At 46.6% G+C, this 23,647-nt stretch overlaps 1 protein-coding gene across 3 annotated transcripts in view; it reads right to left on the reverse strand.

Moving 5' to 3' along the window:
• Positions 1 to 22,280, reverse strand: part of palmdb (palmdelphin b) — a 43,495-nt gene extending 21,215 nt beyond the window's left edge. The window contains exons 1-6 of one of the 3 annotated variants that reach the window (XM_038280064.1): positions 21,803 to 22,226; positions 17,300 to 17,430; positions 17,121 to 17,235; positions 9,896 to 9,920; positions 7,939 to 8,037; positions 6,155 to 7,688 (exon numbers count right to left, since the gene is read on the reverse strand). In XM_038280064.1, the coding sequence (XP_038135992.1) occupies positions 6,610 to 7,688; positions 7,939 to 8,037; positions 9,896 to 9,920; positions 17,121 to 17,235; positions 17,300 to 17,430; positions 21,803 to 22,021 (1,668 nt within the window). In that variant the 5' untranslated portion in view covers positions 22,022 to 22,226 and the 3' untranslated portion in view covers positions 6,155 to 6,609. Of the gene's footprint in view, positions 1 to 1,287; positions 1,358 to 6,154; positions 7,689 to 7,938; positions 8,038 to 9,895; positions 9,921 to 17,120; positions 17,236 to 17,299; positions 17,431 to 21,802 lie in introns of those variants that run through there. The other 2 variants (XM_038280051.1, XM_038280059.1) reach the window with 2 other exon arrangements.
• Between the last annotated feature and the right edge of the window lie 1,367 nt (positions 22,281 to 23,647).

Genomic DNA, 23,647 nt, shown 5'->3' on the forward strand with positions numbered 1-23,647 from the left:
TTCAAAGGGAGTTTTTCCTCTCCACTGTCGCTACAAGCATGCTTAGTGTGAGGGATTGCTGAAGAGTCAATGAGTCGATGCAATCAGTTGATTTTCCTCAGAAAATTTTGAACCAGTCTGAATGCATGATCTGGTTGATCTGGATCTATAAACTGACATGGGATGACATGATGTGAATTAGAGCTAAAGAAATAAACTGAAATGAATTGAACTCAAATAATATATCAGAAAATCAGGTTGAATCAGAATTCAACCTGCGCTGCTCTAACACCATGCTAACCAAATGGAGCAGGTCTGTCTCATGATTGCCCCCCCCCCAGTGGCCTGGATCATTCAGAGCTTTTAACTCAGCAGTTGCACATTTCTGTATTTGCAGCAGGTTTTTAGCTGTAAAATATTCAGCCGGTTTCTTCCTTCTTTATCAGACCTTCTGAAACAGCAGAGAGACGATTCCATCCTTTTAAATCCTGTCGTTCACTGTGGGGGAAGTCACAACTTGTTTTGTCTTCAAAGACACCACAAGTGCAAAATCACAATAACTCTGTCATGATGATGATGACTGCTCTCACCACCCACACAGAAACCCACACACAGACCCAGGCTTGCTCAGAAAACACTTCCACACGCTCCTACCTCCTTCCTCTCTATTTCTTTTGGAGTGAAAAACTCCAACAGATCAAGACAGCATAGAAAAGGAAATGAAAGGAACTTTAAAAGTTCTAGATTCTCTGAGCCTTCGGTTCTTAACTAGTCTGAAAGGGAAAATGAGAGAGGAGAAACAAAAATAAAATACTTATTAATGTTCTCTTCGCAGTTTCAGTGATCATGCTCTAAATAAAAATGAAAAGCAGAAAAAAAACATAACAGATTAAAGGAACTATTCTGTGGTGGAAGAGACTTTCAGGACCATGGACAGCATCACATGGACGCCGTTAGACCAAATGCAGATTATGGAACACATTAGGAGCACATCTTCTAATCTATTAAAGCGATTAAAGTCTGGGACAGTTTGGTGGTTTCTGGATCAGTCTTTATAAAGAAGGAACGCTCCTTCCCAGAAAGCATACCTGCCATAAATCATCCATGCAGACACATTAACACTGCAGACAACCGGCAGACCACCGAGCATCAGTCCAGGATCCTGCTCTGCTCTCAGCTTCACTGCGTCCCTCCAAACACATTGATCCAAAACACAAGAGCTGGTTCTGATTTCAGCAGCTGAAGCAGCACAGAGGCATAAAAATCCCTGAACGGCAGCGTTTGTGTGTGTTTGTTTTATGAACCTACCTGAGCCAGAGTGGTGGGCTTAATGCAAAAAGATCTGCTCTGTTTCTAAGTGCAGCCTTGCACTGACAGCTCTAACTGGAAGCTGCCGCCTCTGATTGGACGGCTGCTGAAGGGGAGGCGACGCACAGGATGCAGCCAATCCTGAAGCCGCTCTGATAGAGGAGCGTCGGGCAGGAGGAGAGCTAACCTTGGGCTCACACCGTGCTATAGCTCCACTCAATCTGCTCCTCTGTTCAGATGGTTGTTCAGGGAACAGGGAGACATGAGATGGCATTTCATTTTCAAATATGTGAGAAAAGATCAAGAAGAGATAAATAGAATAAATGTATTGATCTTTAAGCACAAATGTAGAGAAATAGAGCTGAAATTGATTTGGTTAAAACTATTTTTGGTTTGGAAAAGTATTTTCCCTCCTGAGATGCATTTCTTTTCTGTCTCACTGAAATATTTAAGATTTTCTGATAAAAATCAGTAAATTAGTAATCCAAAATGATCATTTATTAATTGGAAAAAGCAAATGATTACATGACCAAAAAGCAAATTTTGTTGTGGAATTGTAGTATTTAGCCCTGAGCTATTTCTATAGTTACGCTGCTATAGGGTTAGACTACAAGAGAATCTGTTAGTTCAATCTCTAACGTTCTGCTCTCTCTGCTTTTTCTCATAGTAGCTTCATCTGGTCTGTTCCTGTTTGGCTGTGACTCCATCCTGGAGAGAAATATCAGCTGTGCTGCTGCCATCAACACCTTTGTTTCTAGATGTTGGAGCTTGGCCTGTTTTCCAGTGTAGTCCTGTTTCTCTGACTGTGACTAACTGGATGTGCTCTCTTCATCCTCTGACATGGGAGCTGGCTCGGAGCTCGTCTGCCTGGCTGTGTGTTTCCTGGACGGGGCCGCCTGTGGAGCTGGTTGACAGTTGCCTTTTGTATCTATGCTTCTTTTTCTATGTCTGCTTCTGTCTCCTTGAACCCCAGTGGGCCTCAGCAGATGGCCGCTCACACTGAGCCTGGTTCTGCTGGAGGTTTCTTCCTGTTAAAAAGGGAGTTTTTCCTCTCCACTGTCGCTACCAGCATGCTTAGGGTGAGGGATTGCTGAAGAGTCAATGAGTCGATGCAATCAGCTGGTTTTCCTTAGATAGAAAACTTTGTATCAATCTGACTGTATGATCTGATGACCTCAGATGACATCAGAGATATGTGGGACATTTAGGGACATTAATGAGTCTGACACTGACTATAAATGACACCATGCCCATAAGAGCAATGAGATGCTTTCCCAGAAATAATCCCTGGATTAACTGGAATCTGAAGTAACTGCCAAATAAGAAAAAAAACATCATCCACGAAGTCTCCTCATGGTTAGATAACACTGCAGGGTTTATTTTAGATCTGCGGTTTGGCTGAGGATTTCGGGTCCTGAAATGAAGCTGAAGCTTGACTGAGACGTTTAAATGCGGCAGTGCACTACAGATGCAAAACATGTTGCTATGAGTTCTTTGTTAGTTTGGTTCTTATGTATATATCTGACCTTTGGACTCAGGAGCTCCTGCTAAACCATAAATGAGCAACATTTACTACAGTAGCAGCAATTCAAAAGGAACAGACAAGGACCAGCCAAGGACCAATCAAAGACCAACCAAGGACCAGCCAAAGACCAACCAAGGACCAGCCAAAGACCAACCAAGGACCAGCCAAAGACCAACCAAAGACTAACAATGGACCAGCCAAGGACCAACCAAGGACCAGCCAATTACCAACCAAATACCAACAAGGACCAACCAGTGAGCACCCAAAGACCAACTAAAGTCTAACCAAGGGCCAACCAAGGATCAGCCAAAGACCAACTAAAGGGCAACCAAGGACCAACAAAAGACCAGCCAAAGACCAACCAAAGACTACCCAAAGACCCACTAAAGTCTAACCAAGGACCAACCAAGGATCAGCCAAAGACCAACTAAAGGGCAACCAAGGACCAACAAAAGACCAGCCAAGGACCAGTCAAGGACCAACCAAGGACCACCCAAGGACCAACCAAGGACCAGCCAAAGACCAGGCAAAGACCAATCAAGGACCAGCCATGGACCAACCAAAGTACAACCAAGGACCCATTAAGGAAAGTAGGGAAATTTTGAATGGCTACTACTGTAATTGTTGAATAAAACCCAGACCCACACCTGGCTTATTATCCATATTTGTTGCTAAACTGGGTAAATAACCCCTCCTTCTTTTTTTCAGCCAACTTGCTCCTCATGGTAACCCCCTCCCGGCAGTGCAAAATGCCACACAACACACCAGATCTCTTTCTCTTCTCTCTTTTTCAATGACACTGCCTGGGAGCTCCAGCCACCATGGAGATCCAGGCAAAAAGGCCCAGATCTCCTGAATTATCAACGATAAGTCTTGATGGCTGACTTTTCAGAACCAAACTTCTGCAAACAGACTTTTTGCAACACTTTCCTCTTGGGTTTCAGAACTTATAGGGCCAGACTAGAGAGAAGGTCTCCTAAGGATCCCTTGGTGTGAGCCACATGGAAAATAAACCCCTGTATTGCTGTGAACCTGCCTGCTGAGCTGCAGCTGGATGAAACTCAAGCCTTCTAAATAGACATAAACAAAGGTTTGCAGGTCTGGCACAATTAGGGACTGAATGAACAATATGTATTATGATGAAGTTAATCATATCATGTGTTTACTGCTGAGTAAAGTCAAGCTAACAGGATGAACTATATGCTACGCTATGCTACAGGGAAGCATAGCGTAGCTTAGACCAGCTTTATTCACTAAGGATTTAAACACTGATATAACATTAGTGTTCATGTGTTCCTCAGATGCTCGTTACATTTCCATTACCAAGTCTGACCAAGAGTCATTTAGTGGAATCCTGATGTCTATCCGCTGCTAGCTATTTCACAGAGGGTAAAGAATCATTTAGCTAAAGGTTATTGGTTCTTGATTAAGCAAATAATTCAATAAAACATTATTTGGCCAAATAATGTTTTATTCACCTCATGGAGTTACATTGTGAATTGGTCTGAAAACATTCCAATTTCTCAAAAATTAGTGAAAAGCTAATTTAATCACATTCCAAATTCTTCCAGATAAACGTTGGTTTCAAACACAGAATCCATCTTAAACTGTAATATGTTTTTCAACCGTTTTCCCCTTCCTCCTTGTGCATAGTAGTTAGTTTAGTTTAGTTGAGTTTTACTAGTCTTAGTTGAGAGTGTTAAACTGAAATATGTTTGACGTGGAGCTGAATGATTTTTGTTAATAAAATCTTATATTTTGAACAGAAGTTGTGGTGAATTTATTCCATGTATGTGCAGAAATAACTGTTTGACCATGATTAGTGCTCGAATCACTCTTTCATTTATTGTTCTAACACACAGTTAGTAGGACTGTGTGTCATAAACAGTATATAACGGCTGAAATAATATCTGATTAAATAAGTTATTTACCCCCCCTTACAGGGGAGGGCAATAAACATCTTACAGTATCAGAGCACAAAATTCAATTCCCAGCTTGCTGGAAATTGAATATAAAAGTTATGTAATATGGAGTCCGACCTGGATGGGAATTGATTATAAAGTCACAACAAAGTTTAGGTGCCTCCCCTTCCTGTGACTGAAAGCCAGTGAAGTAGCTCTAAACTGTTCTAGAGAGAGTGGAGGAGCATTTCAATACATCATAGAGACATTATTTAGATCTAGATCTATGTTTAAACATGCATGTTACGATCGCGCTGAGCCTCATGGTGCGTCCTTCTTCGTGTAGTATACAGGGGGTAACGAGGGGCGACCACCTCCCCATTAGGAATCATGAGGTTAGGTTGCTATCGGGTAAAACCTGCTGTTGAAGCAGAGCTACAAGCCGATTTATCAGAACCTCGAGCACTGCGCATGTGCAAACATGGGAGTTCTTCTTCTGCTTCTTCTTACGGAGTGACGGGTCCAAGTAGCGCCACCTCTCGGCGCTGAGTCTGAGGTCGTTTTTAGACATCCAGTGTGAGCAGGTAGATCGCATCAGAGCGTCGAGTCGCACAGCGTGAGAACAAACATGGTGAGCTGTGAACTTTTAAACCCTGCAGTTTGGTCGTAAAGTTTGAGCTGTGGCTGCGTGCAACCATTGCAAATATTGCACAGTGTATTCCCGGCATTAGGCTACATTCACACTGCAGGCCTTAATGCTAAAATCAAATAGTCAAATTTCACATTTCATACAACTCATACAGCTTCACTGTCCCGCATGCGCAGTAGAGGACATAATGAGATCACAAGCTAGCTTTCTCCGTGTTTATGGAAGTAAACATGGATGGTAGCGCTGGAGCGCATCCAGCGATCTTTCCCAACCTTAAAAACTCAATCTTTTCAAGATGGTTAAAAATAAAAACTACTCTACGCATCATCGTCTGCCATGGTTGTGTTTCTTCTTGCCGCTTCTGTGTAGCAAGACCCAGAATAGTGAGCTATGTCGGGTATTAATGGGTTTTAGGTCGGATGAATGCGACCTGGCCGTTCAGATGCAGGTCGCATTGAAAAGATCAGGTTCGTATCGGATTCAGGACCACAGAGCCATGGGTCCTGGGTCGCATTGGAAAAAATCAGATCAGTTTTGTTCAGACTGTCATGAAAAGATCAGATACAGGTCACATATGGGCCAAACAATTCTGATCTGGGTCAGGCTGCTGAGTGGACGTATCCTAAATGGTTTAATCAGTCATCTGGACATGTGTGACAAACAGAGCCTGTCTGTACCCACACTCTTTGTTTAGAGAAGAATTTAAACTCTCGTGATCAGGTGGTGGTGGGAGAGCTGGAAGATCATTTAGGTGAAGTGAGACAGCGGCTCAGAGAGAGGAAGATTCGAGACTGTAGCTTTAAGGAAATTCATTTAATGTGAAACAAAGCACCAGAGGTGCAGAGTTCAGCTTGTTCTACATGTTAAACTAGACCACCAAAGCATCATGGTTCACACAGTCAGGCATCCAGGATATGGAAACATTAAAAAAGACCAAGAACAGCCAACATGTTTTCATTCTTCATGATTCCATGAAGGTTTAGATATATTTAGGAATCATTTTAACATCATCCAGAATCAGGAGCTTCTATGTTTGCTGCTCTGCTGCAGAATCCTGAACATCTCTTCCTCTCCTACTGGACCTAAAGGACACCCTGAGTCTGTCCTATTGCTATTTTTGAAGCCCATAGACTCATGAAAACACTCTGGAGTGTTATGGAGGACCAGAGGCACCAATAACACTCTGCATGCAGAATAAACTGGATCTGCTGGACTTTTTTGTTGTTTTATGTTCATATTGCTCTCTCTCATCTTCTGGTGGAGCGAAGCTTCTCCTCAGTGATGCAGCGGATGTTAGGAGGCTCATCCAGCCTCTCCCCCGGTTGATAGCAGCTGTGCTTTCCTGGTCTGTGGACGAACGTAGGCCTGTGGAGCTCCACATCCCAGATGTTTCCAGCTGCCTCCCGGCGTCCTCCAACCGTAGCGATCTCCACTTTGGGTTGGAAGACTTGGCTCTTGCATCCTTCTGGATGGAAGGACAGCTGCTCTTCTTTGTAGCCCAAACGATCCAGACATCGGTTAGCATCACCTGGCTCGTCTTCACCATCACTGGCGCCTATAATGACGAGCTCAGCTTGAATGTCTTCCTCCTCCTCATCTGAAGCGTTTTCATAGCCAATGAAAATCATGGTCAGCGGTTCCTGCTCTGGTTCCTCTGGCAGGGCTTGGATTTGGTTCAGGGAGGCAGAGCTTCCTGTGGCTGTGTGAAGGTTGCTCAGAGTCCCATCAGCAGATTCACTAGCTGATGAATGTAGATCTGGATCTGAGCTCCAGTGACCTGATGTTATGGATGCAGGTGTTGCTTGTGATGTCATCATAACTGGCACCGGGGCCCCTCTGCTGCTGCTGGCAGGGAAATCTGGACTAGTTTTGGTACCAAACCTTCCTGTCCGGTTGTTTTGGACCGCTTGGTCATGGCGCTCTGAGGCTGTGCAGCTTTGATGAAGTCCTGCTGGGGTTTTCTGATCCATTTGTTCAGGCGTATTTTCTCTGACCGGTATTTGGGTCGGTGCCCGAGGCGTACATGGCCTGTTGCTTCCTGTGTACGGTGCTGAGAACACTGGACGATGGAAGTGTACTTCAGCAGGCGCCGCTTCCTCTGCAGCCTGATGCAGAAGCTCCTCCACGTCGTGACTGGACATCTGTCCTACCTCTCCTCTCCTGCTGTCTTCTTCAGACTGCAGGGCAAACACAGACTTGCGTCCATCGTCGTATATCTTTAAGCCGCTCTGCTGGAGGCTTCCTGGGCTTATAGCGGTTGAAGAAACCACCTGGTTTTTTCCTGTTCTTCTGTTATATTCTACACTGATTTTAACGGCAAAGGTTGCTGGAACAGAAAGACATTCATACAGTGAGATTAGAAGACATGAACGTCCATCATGGAATTGCTTTTCTGATCAGATACTGACTGCTTCAAGGTCCAGTTCACAATGCCATGCATTTACAAAAACCTACAGCGCTGCCTTTAACTCCTTCCTTCACTATCTTCTTCCTCGGTTACAATTTTTTTCCTCCTGGGCATTCTGCAGGCGGAGGACTATCTAGCTAAGCATAAACGGGCTCCAGACCTGTCCTACCTTTTTTTGTCTCAGCACCATTGGTCTCTCCAACTGGAGCACTTTTTGCTTTGATTGGAGGAAAGACCAAAGGGACGTCTTCGATGTCGGGGACAAAATCTGAGGACAAAGAAATAATTACTAGAATTATACATTATGGAATTCAGAACAGTAATATAAATTGCTTTTATGAGATTGTCAGACAATGATGATGCATGGTGCTCATCTTTCTGTTTTCAAGCCTCCATGTTTACCATCTCCCCTGCTGAAGATCTGTAAAAGCCTCAAAGGTAGAGATCTTTGTGGCTCTATGAAGTACTAAGAAGGCCATAGCAAGTGCTGTTAAAAGACTGAACAATCTGAAGACAATATGAACACATCCTGCTGTACAGCTGAGTCAAATCTGAAAGTTTAGACCTTCCTTTGCAGAGCCTGGACCAGCCAGACTCAACCTAGAAGCATGGAGGATTTCCTGCTGATTGAAAAATGCCTAAATACCATCAACTGTAAAATTCTACATAATTTTTTACAGGGAAGCATCAGAGTAGCCGTTAGCTTCCACCATTCTCTGGTGACCACCGAGCAACCAAACTTAAGATGTCCAAATTACTTCTTTAACATCATTTCCTCCCTCACTGCAATCACAGACATGTCTTGATTGGAACTAACCATGTTCTCTGCATCTATTGTCGACGCAGCAGAAGGAATACTTTGAGGATGTACCCTTGGAGTGGCATACTGCGGTGGTAGCCCCCTCCATTGAAGGGGGCACCGGAGGGTGTTTTCCAGCTGCAGGAGATGATGACACCTCTCAGCCTCTCTGGGAAGGCCTATGTCAGGATGCTTTCCCCCCCCCCAGCTTTTATTGTCATTCCACTGCCACAAGTACAGAACAACTCTCTGCATTTAATCCATCCTCTTGGGAAGCAGTGGGCTGAGCAGTGTGGGGTTAAGGATATTTTGCTCAGGGACCCAGAGAGGCAGTCTGTGGGAGTGGGGCTCAAACTCAGAACCTCAGGTTTCTATGCTCACTGCCATAACCACTCCGGCTGAGTGGACCAGCTCTAAACTCAAGGTGCGTTGGTGTTCATTGGAGTTTTCCCAACAGGTCCAAATGTGCCTTCAGGACCCAGAGGAGCATGTCCCTCATGGTGTCCTGTCGGGGTCGCTCCTGGGCCCTTTACTAGGGGCCATCCTGCCTCTGTATAAGTAGAGCAGGAGTTCTGTCCGCATTGCCAGGATAAAGTCAGACCTGGTCCTGCTAATTGGGCTGCCCTCTGTCACTGGTCCTGCTCAGAACAGGTTTTATAGGTGCAGCCAAGGGTCGGACAGGGTCTGGTTTTGGGAACAGCAGATTTTGTCCCTATAAGTGACATGGTCGACAAAATGTATTTAATACTAGAACTACCAAATCTCGCGAAAAGTTTCGACCTCTTGGATGAGAGGTCGAAACTTTGTCTAGAAAACTTTATGTCCAGTTATCAGCCTTAGCTGATTGTTTTAAAGTACACCAAGACTACGTTCACACTGCAAGCCTTGATGCTCAATTCCGATTTTTTGTGAAATCCGATTTTTTTTGCAGATATTAGCAGAAAGGTAGAAGGATATTAGCAGAAGGTTGAGACAACTTGACCAACCTGGCTTCCAGGTAACAAACCAGTCTAACTGTCTCCTTTGCAGGTAAACCAGCATCTTAGCTTATTTGGAAGGAGAGAAATAGATGCAATTTTGTTAAACATAAGGTCCATCACCGCCAGTCTCTGTCTGAACCGTTCTGACAAGGATCTGAGCATGATGGGTTTGAAAACAATGAACCAGTTTCTAACAGGAATAATATCCGTCAGAGCATGTAAACAGTCAGTTTGGTAACAATGTGATACACTATGGATATTAATAAGAAAATCACATTACATTTACAACATCTTAGTTATCCTGAATGGAAAGTAGTCTAAAGTTAAAAAAGTAAGAAGGTTTTTACCTGCCTGGAAGGCTGCTTGAAGCTCCTACAGGCGAAGACAGAGCAGTTGGAGTGAATGTTTTAGACATGAGAATCGGTTTAGTCTCCATGAAGCAGTTAGAAGCAGTCAGTAATCACTTCCTCTTAAAGTGGTTACCTTAGATGTTAGAGTGTTAGAATCAGAAGAGAAAGTGCTACAGGAGCCTGCAGAGGACAAATGGTGCTTTTACCTGCCAGTTTGAATGAGCGATGGATCCTCTAAAGAACATTCATTAGAGGAGGAGCGACAGGCAGCAAGCAGACGTTTAATTCAGTTTAATTCATGACAGACAGCTCCAGAGGTTTCATCTATGCTACAGTGTGTCCACCACCTGCAGCCTGTAATGTCATAAACAGTCCATCAGTTAAGGTAACCAATCAGTTTGATGGAGGCTCTACCTGCTGTTCATCACTAAATCATTCTGAAGCAGGATCCCGTGATGCCAAAGAACCAGATAACCTTTAACTCATTTAGGCTAAACCTGAAAACCTGAGGTTTGTCTCCTTATTGGTGTCGTAAAAACATATTCAACTATGCAGTCTGGATGAATAAATGAGAAGGAGATCAATGGTACTTCAACCAGTGAGCACGTTATTTATCCGGGCACAACCAGACAGTCATAACAGCCCTCACTGCTCCATAGTCAAAGTTTTTCTAACTGAAAGTCTGCAAAGAGCTGTAAAGGTCTCCGCAAAGAGCTAATCCAACCAAGTCACAGACAGTTAAGGAAAAAACAGTAAAATATTAAATAAAGCTTCAGTCTAAAGGAGACTGTTACAAACATTTCTTAAAAGTGGTCAAAAACTCCTCTCACCCAGGCACTGTGGAGCATTGCATGTAAGAGACAGCATAAAGAAAAACTTTAATAAAGAAAGGAATATAAAATCATCCCTTAAAATTAATATCAATAGATTTCTCCAAACACAATTAGATTCAATGTACACATTAAGCAGTCAGCATATGTAAAATTCATTAACCATATACTTCATATTCTTATTAACTAACAGGATATAACCCAACCACTCAAATAAATACAAACTATATACAAAAATGTTAATGGGTAAACATCCATTTCACTGTTCAGCATCCATAGCGACCAGTCACCATCCATAGCAACCAGTCAGCATCCATAACAACCCTCAACATTCATAGCAACCAGTCACCATCCATAGCAACCACTCAACATTCATATCCATTAGTCACCATCCATAGCGACCAATCACCATCCATAGCAACCACTCAACATTCATATTAATGAGTCACCATCCATAGCGACCAGTCACCATCCATGGCAACCACTCAACAGTCATATCAATGAGTCACCATCCGTATCGACCAGGCAGCATTCATAGCAGCCATTCAGCATCCACAGCAATCAGCCAGCATCCATAGCAACCAGTCAGCATACATAAAAAACAGTCAGCATCCATAGCAACCAGTCAGCATCCACAGCAACCAGTCAGCATCCACAGCAATCAGTCAGCATCCATAGCAACCAGTCAGCATCCACAGCAATCAGTCAGGATCCACAGCAACCAGTCAGCATTCACAGCAATCAGTCAGCATCCATAGCAACCAGTCAGATTCCATAGCAACCAGCCATCATCCACAGCAATGAGTCACCATCCATAGCAACCAGTCAGATTCCATAGCAACCAGCCAGCATCCATAGCAACCAGTTAGCATCCATAGCAACCAGTCAGAATCCACAGTAATCAATCAGCATCCATAGCAACCACTCAACATTCATAGCAACCAGTGAGTATCCGTAGCAACCAGACACCATTCATAGCAAGCAGTCAGCATCCATAGCAACCACTCAACATTCAAATCAACAAGTCAGCATCCACAGGAACCATTCAGCATCCACAGCATTAAGCCAGCATCCATAGCAACCAGTCAGCATCCATAACCCTCAACATTCATAGCAACCAGTCAGCATCCATAGCAACCCTCAACATTCATAGCAACCAGTCAGCATCCATAGCAACCACAGAAATCAGGCAGCATCCATAGCAACCAGTCAGCATCCATAACAACCCTCAACATTCATAGCAACCAGTCAGCATCCATAACAACCCTCAACATTCATAGCAACCAGTCAGCATCCATAGCAACCAGTCAGCATCCACAGGAACCATTCAGCATCCACAGGAACCATTCAGCCAGCATCCATAGCAACAAGTCAGCATCCACAGCAATCAGCCAGCATCCATAGCAACCAGTCAGCATCCACAGCAATCAGCCAGCATCCATAGAAACCATTCAGCATCCACAGCAATCAGTCAGCATCCATAGCAACCAGTCAGCATCCATAGAAAACATTCAGCATCCACAGCAATCAGCCAGCATCCATAGAAACCATTCAGCATCCACAGCAATCAGTCAGCATCCATAGCAACCAGTCAGCATCCACAGCAATCTGCCACCATCCATAGCAACCAGTCAGCATCCATAGAAAACATTCAGCATCCACAGCAATCAGCCAGCATCCATAGAAACCATTCAGCATCCACAGCAATCAGTCAGCATCCATAGCAACCAGTCAGCATCCACAGCAATCTGCCACCATCCATAGCAACCAGTCAGCATCCATAGCAACCAGTCAGCATCCACAGCAATCAGCCAGCATCCATAGAAACCATTCAGCATCCACAGCAATCAGCCAGCATCCATAGCAACCAGTCAGCATCCATAACCCTCAACATTCATAGCAACCAGTCAGCATCCATAGCAACCCTCAACATTCATAGCAACCAGTCAGCATCCATAGCAACCACAGAAATCAGGCAGCATCCATAGCAACCAGTCAGCATCCATAACAACCCTCAACATTCATAGCAACCAGTCAGCATCCATAACAACCCTCAACATTCATAGCAACCAGTCAGCATCCATAGCAACCAGTCAGCATCCACAGGAACCATTCAGCATCCACAGGAACCATTCAGCCAGCATCCATAGCAACAAGTCAGCATCCACAGCAATCAGCCAGCATCCATAGCAACCAGTCAGCATCCACAGCAATCAGCCAGCATCCATAGAAACCATTCAGCATCCACAGCAATCAGTCAGCATCCATAGCAACCAGTCAGCATCCATAGAAAACATTCAGCATCCACAGCAATCAGCCAGCATCCATAGAAACCATTCAGCATCCACAGCAATCAGTCAGCATCCATAGCAACCAGTCAGCATCCACAGCAATCTGCCACCATCCATAGCAACCAGTCAGCATCCATAGAAAACATTCAGCATCCACAGCAATCAGCCAGCATCCATAGAAACCATTCAGCATCCACAGCAATCAGTCAGCATCCATAGCAACCAGTCAGCATCCACAGCAATCTGCCACCATCCATAGCAACCAGTCAGCATCCATAGAAAACATTCAGCATCCACAGCAATCAGCCAGCATCCATAGAAACCATTCAGCATCCACAGCAATCAGTCAGCATCCATAGCAACCAGTCAGCATCCACAGCAATCTGCCACCATCCATAGCAACCAGTCAGCATCCATAGCAACCAGTCAGCATCCATAGCAACCAGTCAGCATCCATAGAAACCATTCAGCATCCACAGCAATCAGTCAGCATCCATAGAAACCATTCAGCATCCACAGCAACCAGTCAGCATCCATAGCAACCAGTCAGCATCCATAGAAACCATTCAGCATCCACAGCAATCAGTCAGCATCCATAGAAACCATTCAGCATCCACAGCAATCAGTCAGCATCCATAGCAACCAGTCAGCATCCATAGAAACCATTCAGCACCCACAGCAATCAGTCAGCATCCATAGCAACCAGTCAGCATCCACAGCAATCTGCCACCATCCATAGCAACCAGTCAGCATCCATAGCAACCAGTCAGCATCCATAGAAACCATTCAGCATCCACAGCAATCAGTCAGCATCCATAGCAACCAGTCAGCATCCACAGCAATCTGCCACCATCCATAGCAACCAGTCAGCATCCATAGCAACCAGTCAGCATCCACAGGAACCATTCAGCATCCACAGGAACCATTCAGCCAGCATCCATAGCAACCATTCACCATCCATAGCAACCATTCACCATCCTTATCGAACAGGCTGGGACTGTTAATCTGTGATACCGATTTCAGCTTGTGAAGGCCGGTGTAGGTACCAGATTGACTCGGGCTGCCAGATTGACTCGGGGGCCTGCGCCTTTTGATGACGTCACAATACATAATTGTTTTAACGTTTGCACAATTGCGCAAAACATTTTGATTGGTCTGGACAGCTTACTAAAGTAATTATAGCGGGGTGTAGGTTTTATTCGAAAGCGGGATTGCTGTTTGTAAACGGACAATTTTACGAAGACATTCTCCATGGTCCCTGCGCCTTCTGATGACGTCACCGAATTCGCCATGGGCCTTGCGCCTCCCGATGACGTGACATTATGGCAATGCCACTCAAACAAACTACATTGAGCCCGCGGTCTGCATTTGTAACGAGAATAAATTCAGGAGAATGAAGCTAAAGGGATACAAAAAATAAACTTGTAATATTACAAAACCAAAAATACTACGAATACAAAGTATATTCAGAGATTAAAGTCCCTCTGATACTGTTTAAGTGACTGAGAAACTGCAGATTTGCCACATTTAAGATGGCGGACGCTCTGACGCATCTCAAAAGGCGCAGGCCCCCGAGTCAATCTGGCAGCCCGAGTCAATCTGGTACCTACATCGGTCCTCCTTAAATCATAGCGGCCCCAACACTTCCTCTCCGGCTGAAGCTCCTACCTGTACATAACTGAAGGAGCTGTGTTTACTATGCGCTTTGGACACCCACCAGAAATAGAATTGCATCCTCGACCAAAACGCATAAGTGTGACGTGCATAGAGCCCATCCAATGTTAACTCCCTAAATGATGCATGCAGTATATATAGCCCTTCCTTGTCATTCACATCATGAGGATGGTTGGCATATGGTGTCATCTTCTGTTTCTTCAAACTGTAAAATCCTTGCAACAAACTAAATTATAATAAAACTAAAATGCTTTCTTTAAACCAAACTACGATGTTCCTCTATTTGGTGAACTTGTTTGAATATTTTGCAAAAATATGTTGCGGTGCATGATGGGGTTTTCCATCTAAAGGCTAACGTTTCCCGTGTTACGTGCATTGTAGGCAGGTTGGGATGTTTCTATGGGTAAAAAATGTTTTTCTTTAGATTTATGGCCTAAGAGATCAAAAGACTTTAGTTCAAATTGGGCGAGATTTCGTATATCCAGGCGATTTATTACATTTTTTGGGGCTGGAAAACATGAGTCAGTGACATCTGGTAACCCTGCTGATGCAGTGAGTGTGACGTTACGCAGCAGCAGTCACTGTGGCGTCCGTGTTAATAACCAAAGCCAGTAAAACCGCATTCTAGAAGTCCTGGTGATGTTGTCGTGTGATGCTTGAAGATAGATCAGTTAATGTGGATTCGTGTTGTGTTTCACATTTAAGACGCACGCGTTTGACTGGGCTTCTATTAATTGTTTTTTCTTTTTCTGAAGAGAGGTGGGGGGTCCATAAGTGGGCCGGTATAGATGGAAAAATGCCAGGGCTGAAAATAGTTCCCAGTCCGAGCCTGATATCGAACAGTCAGCATTTAAAAATTAATGCCTTTCTCCTTTACTGGCCGTCTTATGCTTACGTTCACAACTAACACGCTTTGAGCATCAATAGCAGCTTCTTTCTTTCTGATGCTTGTCCTCATTAAGGTCCAGTAAAGTGAGTCCTGGTGCATCTGCTGCTCCTGTGTTTGATGCCAGAGATCAGTTTTGCTATATTAGCTGTGATCAGCGGGTAGAAAGTAGTTAGAATCTATGTTGAAGTGAGAAAGTCCTCCTGAAAACATGGTCTGTGCAGTCAGTTCATCCAGATTACCATCCTGCCTTCAAAGATTATTTCTCTGTGGGAGCCGCTCAGACCCCCACATACCGGCGCTGCGCTGTCACTGGGAATCCCCAGCAGCAGCTGCCTCAGGCCCGGGAGCCTCTCCAGGGTTTTCCCCTCCTGTTGGTGGCGGCTGGAAGTAGATGTTAGCGTTTTTCAGGTCTGTGCTACAAACTGCAGGCAGCAGGATAATAAAAGCCAACATATTCTGCCGGCAGGTTCCTACATTTGAAGTTAATTTAGTCGTTAATGAACTGTTTCAGAGGAGTTATCATAGCGCTCTGCATCAGCAGTGCTGCGTCTGACTCCCTGCCAGCTCCCAGATCAGCTTCTCTCATTGGTTGATGTGGCGCGTCCAACAGCTAAAATTACATGTGTCCAACTCCTGCTGCTAATGAAGCGCCTCAGATGCTCAAGAAGCTCATGAGGCGCTGCTCCTGCTGCTGCTCCTGCTGCTGCTCCTGCTGCTCCTGCTGCTGCTCCTGCTGCTGCTCCTGCTGCTGATCCTGCTGCTCCTGCTCCAGACACTCCAGGACCTTTTGCTGCACCTTCATGCTCGTCAACCACAAACTTTGCATGTAAACCAGCTGCTTCTGCTGCTTCAATAGCATGCTGTCTGAACGTAGCATTAGACACCACCTGTGTACAGATGAGCGCCACTGCAGGTCATTCATTACTGCATCCATCAGACTTTATAATAACCTGTGCAATAAGAGCCCTTTGTTTCCTTGTTCAGATACAGAACCTGCAAGCACACAGTTTACACTGAGTCCCAATGCTGCAGATAAAACCGTAATGTCTTAATTTACATACGATCACTTCACTGAAACTTTCACTTCTTTTGAACCTCTGTGTTTTACTACAGACGATGTCACAAGTGAATTTCTCTGTTGTGAGATCTATAGAAGGCAGACAGCAAACTAACGGGTGAGCCTGTGATTTCTTTACGGATAACCCAGATAGAGTGGTTGTAGCTTCTAGGTGTCCAAATTCAATCAGTCACCAGGATGCTGAGCCCAGTAGACCTCTGCTCATGTTGGTTTTACTGGGATTAGTGGAAGCAGACATTCCGCTGCATCACGCTGTCCAAACATCCTGTAATTAATCTCTGCATTTCTAGATCTGCTGAAGCCTCTGGATTCTGTTTCTGCAGCTTATGAGATGAAACGGTTTCACCAAAGGTTAGAGAGGTTAGTTTCTGTTGAAGCAGCGAGATGCAGAGCAGCTTGCTGGATTAGAAAGCAGGCAGCAACCATGCTCTCTGAAGGAAACGGCCTAGTCAAAGCCTACCTTAATGATGTCCTCAGATGTCCTCTCCACCTCCTTCAGCCGCTTCAGGACCATCTCCTCATTGGACGAGATGCTGAGCTCTTTCTGCTCCAAGGCCTCGATCTCCTTCTCTATTCTGTGTGGGAGAAATCAATGAACCTCCTGGATGAAGAACAGAGTGAAAGAGGGGGCGGGGTTACCTGAGGATATTGCTCTTCAGCTGATCACTCTGCTGCTGTTCATCCTGAGCCTGGAGCCTCATGGCCTCCTGCTCCTCCTCCGTCTGCTGACTCAGGCCGTCCATCAGCCACTGCTCCCTGAGGGCCTTTTTCTGAAACAGACACAGAAACAGTTTCACCTCCAGATTCTCGTCTGCTCCTTTCTCCTCCCTTGTTCCCACCTTCGCCCTCTCGTTTCAGCCTCTACGTCTGCTCCTTTCTCCTCCCTCGTTCCCACCTTCGCCCTCTCGTTTCAGCCTCTACGTCTGCTCCTTTCTCCTCCCTCGTTCCCACCTTCGCCCTCTTGTTTCAGCCTCTATGTCGGCTCCTTTCTCAACCCTTGTTCCCACCTTCGTCCTCCTGTTTCAGCCTCTGCATCTGCTCCTTTCTCCTCCCTCGTTCCCACCTTCGCCCTCTCGTTTCAGCCTCTATGTCTGCTCCTTTCTACTTCCTCGTCCCCACCTTCGCCCTCTCGTTTCAGCCTCTACGTCTGCTCCTTTCTCCTCCCTTGTTCCCACCTTCGCCCTCTCGTTTCAGCCTCTATGTCTGCTCCTTTCTACTTCCTCGTCCCCACCTTCGCCCTCTTGTTTCAGCCTCAATGTCTGCTCCTTTCTCATCCCTCGTTACCACCTTTGCCCTCTCGTTTCAGCCTCTACGTCTGCTCCTTTCTACTTCCTCGTTCCCACCTTCGCCCTCTCGTATCAGCCTCTATTTGCTCCCTTCTCCTCCCTCGTTCCCACCTTTGCCCTCTTGTTTCAGCCTCAATGTCGGCTCCTTTCTCATCCCTCGTTACCACCTTTGCCCTCTCGTTTCAGCCTCTACGTCTGCTCCTTTCTACTTCCTCGTTCCCACCTTTGCCCTCTCGTTTCAGCCTCTACGCCTGCTCCTTTCTACTTCCTTGTTCCCACCTTCGCCCTCTCGTATCAGCCTCTATTTGCTCCCTTCTCCTCCCTCGTTCCCACCTTCGCCCTCTTGTTTCAGCCTCAATGTCGGCTCCTTTCTCATCCCTCGTTCCCACCTTTGCCCTCTCGTTTTATCCTCTACATCTGCTCCTTTCTCCTCCCTTCTTTCCACCTTCGCTCTCCCGTTTCAGCCTCACTATCTGCTCCTTTCTCCTCCCTTGTTCCCACCTTCGCTCTCCCGTTTCAGCCTCACTATCTGCTCCTTTCTCCTCCCTCGTTCCCACCTTTGCCCTCTCGTTTTAGCCTCTACGTCTGCTCCTTTCTCCTCCCTTCTTTCCACCTTCGCTCTCCCGTTTCAGCCTCACTATCTGCTCCTTTCTCCTCCCTTCTTTCCACCTTCGCTCTCCCGTTTCAGCCTCACTATCTGCTCCTTTCTCCTCCCTTGTTTCCACCTTCGCTCTCCCGTTTCAGCCTCTACGTCTGCTCCTTTCTCCTCCCTCGTTCCCACCTTCGCTCTCCCGTTTCAGCCTCTACGTCTGCTCCTTTCTCCTCCCTTGTTCCCACCTTCGCTCTCCCATGTCAGCCTCTACGTCAGCTCCTTTCTCCTCCCTTGTTCCCACCTTCGCTCTCCCATGTCAGCCTCTATGTCTGCTCCTTTCTCCTCCCTTGTTCCCACCTTCGCTCTCCCATGTCAGCCTCTACGTCAGCTCCTTTCTCCTCCCTTGTTCCCACCTTCGCTCTCCCGTGTCAGCCTCTACGTCTGCTCCTTTCTCCTCCCTCGTTCCCACCTTCGCTCTCCCGTGTCAGCCTCTACGTCTGCTCCTTTCTCCTCCCTCGTTCCCACCTTCACTCTCCCGTGTCAGCCTCTACGTCTGCTCCTTTCTCCTCCCTCGTTCCCACCTTTGCTCACCCGTGTCAGCCTCTACGTCTGCTCCTTTCTACTTCCTCGTCCCCACCTTCGCCCTCTCGTTTCAGCCTCTACGTCTGCTCCTTTCTACTTCCTCGTCCCCACCTTCGCCCTCTCGTTTCAGCCTCTACGTCTGCTCCTTTCTCCTCCCTCGTTCCCACCTTCGCCCTCTTGTTTCAGCCTCACTATCGGCTCCTTTCTCAACCCTTGTTCCCACCTTCGCCCTCCTGTTTCAGCCTCTGCATCTGCTCCTTTCTCCTCCCTCGTTCTGCTCCTTTCACCTCCTTTTTCCCACCTTCGCCCTCTCGTTTCAGCCTCTATGTCTGCTCCTTTCTACTTCCTCGTCCCCACCTTCGCCCTCTCGTTTCAGTCTCTACGTCTGCTCCTTTCTCCTCCCTTGTTCCCACCTTCGCCCTCTCGTTTCAGCCTCTATGTCTGCTCCTTTCTACTTCCTCGTTCCCACCTTCGCCCTCTCGTTTCAGCCTCTATGTCTGCTCCTTTCTACTTCCTCGTCCCCACCTTCGCCCTCTTGTTTCAGCCTCAATGTCTGCTCCTTTCTCATCCCTCGTTACCATCTTTGCCCTCTCGTTTCAGCCTCTACGTCTGCTCCTTTCTACTTCCTCGTCCCCACCTTCTCCCACTCGTTTCAGCCTCTACGTCTGCTCCTTTCTCCTCCCTTGTTCCCACCTTCGATCTCCCGTTTCAGCCTCTACGTCTGTTTCTTTCTACTTCCTCGTCCCCACCTTCGCACTCTCGTTTCAGCCTCTATGTCTGCTCCTTTCTACTTCCTTGTCCCCACCTTCGCCCTCTCGTTTCAGCCTCTACGTCTGCTCCTTTCTACTTCCTCGTTCCCACCTTCGCCCTCTCGTATCAGCCTCTATTTGCTCCCTTCTCCTCCCTCGTTCCCACCTTTGCCCTCTTGTTTCAGCCTCAATGTCGGCTCCTTTCTCATCCCTCGTTACCACCTTTGCCCTCTCGTTTCAGCCTCTACGTCTGCTCCTTTCTAATTCCTCGTTCCCACCTTCGCCCTCTCGTATCAGCCTCTATTTGCTCCCTTCTCCTCCCTCGTTCCCACCTTTGCCCTCTTGTTTTTTTCCTCAATGTCGGGTTTTCCCTTTCCCCCTGTTCCCCCTTTTTTCCCCCCGTTTCAGCCCCTTCTCTGTCCTTTTCTTTCCCTTCCCCCCCTTTTGCCCCCTTCACCCTTTTTTCCCCCCTTTTTCCCACCTTCGCCTTTGTTTCACCTCAAGTCGGTCCTTTTTCTATTCCCTCGTTCCCCCCCTTGCCCTCTTTTTCCTTGTCGTCCTTTTTTTCCCCCCCCTTTTTCCACCTTCGCCCCCCCGTTTCGCCTCCTTTCTGCCCTTTCTTCCTGTCCCCCCTTTCCCCCCCCTTTTTTACCTCAAATTTTTGCTCCTTTTTCCCCGTTTCCCCCTTGCCTCTCGTTTTAGCCTCTACGTCTGCTCTTTCCCCTCCCCCCGTTCCACTTCGCCTCCGTTCAGCCCCCATTGCTCCTTCTCCTCCCGTTCCCCCTTTGCCCTCTGTTTCCTTTCCCTTTTCCCTTTCTCTCCCTTTTTTCCACCTTCCCTTCCCCCTTTTAGCCCACTCTGTCCTTTTCTTCCCCCGTTCCCACCCTTTTCCCTCTCGTTTTTAGCCCCTTTCGCTGCTCCTTTTTTTCCCCCTTTTCCATTAGCCCCCCTGTTCACCTCCCATTGCTCCCTTTTTCCCTCCCCCTTTTTTCCCCTTCGCTTTTCAGCCCCAGTCGTCCCTTTTTCCTCCCTCGTTCCCCCCTTGCCCCTCCCTTTACCCCTAATCTGCTCCTTTTCCCCCCTTTCCACCTTCGCTCTCCCGTTTCGCCTCACTTGCTCCTTTTCCTCCCCCTTTTCCCACCTTCGCTCTCCCGTTTCAGCCTCACTATCTGCTCCTTTCTCCTCCCTCGTTCCCACCTTTGCCCTCTCGTTTTAGCCTCTACGTCTGCTCCTTTCTCCTCCCTTCTTTCCACCTTCGCTCTCCCGTTTCAGCCTCACTATCTGCTCCTTTCTCCTCCCTTCTTTCCACCTTCGCTCTCCCGTTTCAGCCTCACTATCTGCTCCTTTCTCCTCGCTTGTTCCCACCTTCGCTCTCCCGTTTCAGCCTCACTGTCTGCTCCTTTCTCCTCCCTTGTTTCCACCTTCGCCCTCTCGTTTCAGCCTCTACGTCTGCTCCTTTCTCCTCCCTCGTTCTTTTCCCCTCTCGTCCCTCATTCCCAGTTTCGCCTTAGAGCGGATGAGCAGGGAGACATTTGCCCTCTGAACTCTGGAGGATCTTCGTGCTCCATGTTTATCTGCTTGATGTGGATCTATGGCGTGTTTAACTACCATGGTGTGTATCTGAGGATGAAGAGGCCACACCCCTCCTCACATGCTAACTTTGCTTCTGCATCATCTTCCACTGATGGCAGAGCTGTGTGACCTCTGCCTCAGAATGTAACTGAATGTCTTCTTCCTGATTGTTTCCATCTCCAGCTATGAAAAGGAGCTTTAATTAATATGTTTAGAGGGTTGATGCCAGTGGTATAGAACTAAAATAAAAGAGGCTGGATTGGGATTAGGATCAATTTACAGTCACACCAAGGAGACTCCTAAGCACGGCTTCTTCTGTGGTTTCAGGAAGAATTAAAGCCAGACTCAGCTTTAAACATACCTTGATATACTGCAGTTTCAGTTTCTCCTCTTCAATCTGCCGTCTTTTCTTAGCAATGTCTTCCTGGATCCTTCTTTTGTCCTGCAGACAGAGAGCACACGTCTGCAGCATGGGCACGTTTATCATATGGAAACTATTCCACCTGTTGACCAAAGGCCAGAAATACTTTGAAGGCAACGCTCTGCTGTCTCTAACCTCCAAGCGCAGCCTGAAGGTCATGTGACAAATTGTTCCCTCTGCTGTAACACAGAAGCTCAGAGTCCCTGAAGGTCACACTGAGTTCCTCACTGCTGGCTAATATTAGCTGTTGGATCGGGGATCAGGGTGACACTCAGTCACTGTGGAAAGGATCCCCTCATGACGTCTGCTGGTATTCATAGCAGCGCCTCCGTGTGATGAAGCTAGATCAGCGCTGAGAGCCAGGAGGCTGCAGTGGAGGGCTGTTAGCCAACTATCAGGGGTCTGAGGGCCGCCGGTCAGCAGGAAGATGCTCCTGTGGATCAGGTGACCGCACCATGTGGCCTGACCAATCTGAAGCTCTGAATGTTCTTACATCTGATTAATGACTGAAAGCAGAGTTTATTTGGCTTCCAGGGACTTTATTCCAAAACAATCTGTTTGTTTAAACCCTGAGCTGATTGGACAGAGAGTAGAAACCCCGCTGTTGTTAATAGAATCCATAGAGACACATTTAATATTATCAGAGCTCTGATGGCATTGAAGCCAAAGGATTTTCATCAAAAACATAATCAATGTGCACAAATAAGGAATAGTTGGATTAACCATACGTGGAAACAGAGTTTTATGGGGCCCAAAGGAACGCCCCCCCCCCCCCCCCCCCCCCATCCATCTGTTCATGCCTTTGCAGCGACGCGCATGATGGGCAGCTGTTCTATGTCAGCAATCAGTCTGATTATGAAGGAGGATGGAGCAAAATGAGTCAATGTCTGATAACCAGATAAGCCAGACAGGAAGTCAGACACAGCAAGAATAAAATCCATTTCAAAATAAGAGCTAATGAATAGAAGGTTGCTACACTTACAACGTTTGCAGTTTGGTTAGATGAGAAGAAAGGAACCCTGGAGGTGGATCCAGTTTACATCAAAGATAAGGAGAGGTGCAGAAGCAACCTGTGTGCCTGCTGTGATAAGGTGGAGGATCTATGATGCTGTGGGCCATAATCCATGATACTAATGCTGACTGTGGCCATGATCATCAGTGTAGAAGGATCAACATTTGCTATATCTAACTCTGCTCTCCTACAGGAGCATGTGGCATAATGAGAGACCCCACACTAAGGAGCGGGGTCTGCAGAGCGAGCAAACTTAGAGCAACTCTCAGGTTCCTGAGAAGCTGCCTGCTGTGAGCCAAGCTGAGCTGCTAAATACTGGAGGAACATGGAGATGAGTGGAGGTTACAGCTCTGGAAAATTTAGGGAAGCCTTTATTGGTTATTGATTATTTTTGGACAATTTGAGCCCTGAGCAGCTTTAGATGAGTTTACCTTCTGGATACTGGTTATACGTCCCAGAATCCCCTAAAACGCTGGCAGATGCTAAACTTTCTTTGGATTCTTTCTATTCAGGGCGTAAACATAGAGTATTCATAACGAGTCCAGAACTTCTGTCCAACGACAGCCTAACTTTTGCATAACGCACTGCAGCGTAATGCCCAGGAAATAATGCACGGTGTCCTGAGGGGGGCAGCGATGCGCCCGGAGGCCCACGGTCTGCAGAAAGAGATTTATTTGATGGCGGTATTAACCTAGCTGCTGTTTACCACCCACCAAAAAAAAAAGAATAAATAAAGATAAAAAGGAAGGTTTTAGGTGTCAGCAGATTGAGCG

Source organism: Cyprinodon tularosa, unplaced genomic scaffold, assembly GCF_016077235.1.
Source record: "Cyprinodon tularosa strain WSP-4 unplaced genomic scaffold, ASM1607723v1 ctg1022, whole genome shotgun sequence".
NCBI lineage: Eukaryota > Metazoa > Chordata > Actinopteri > Cyprinodontiformes > Cyprinodontidae > Cyprinodon > Cyprinodon tularosa.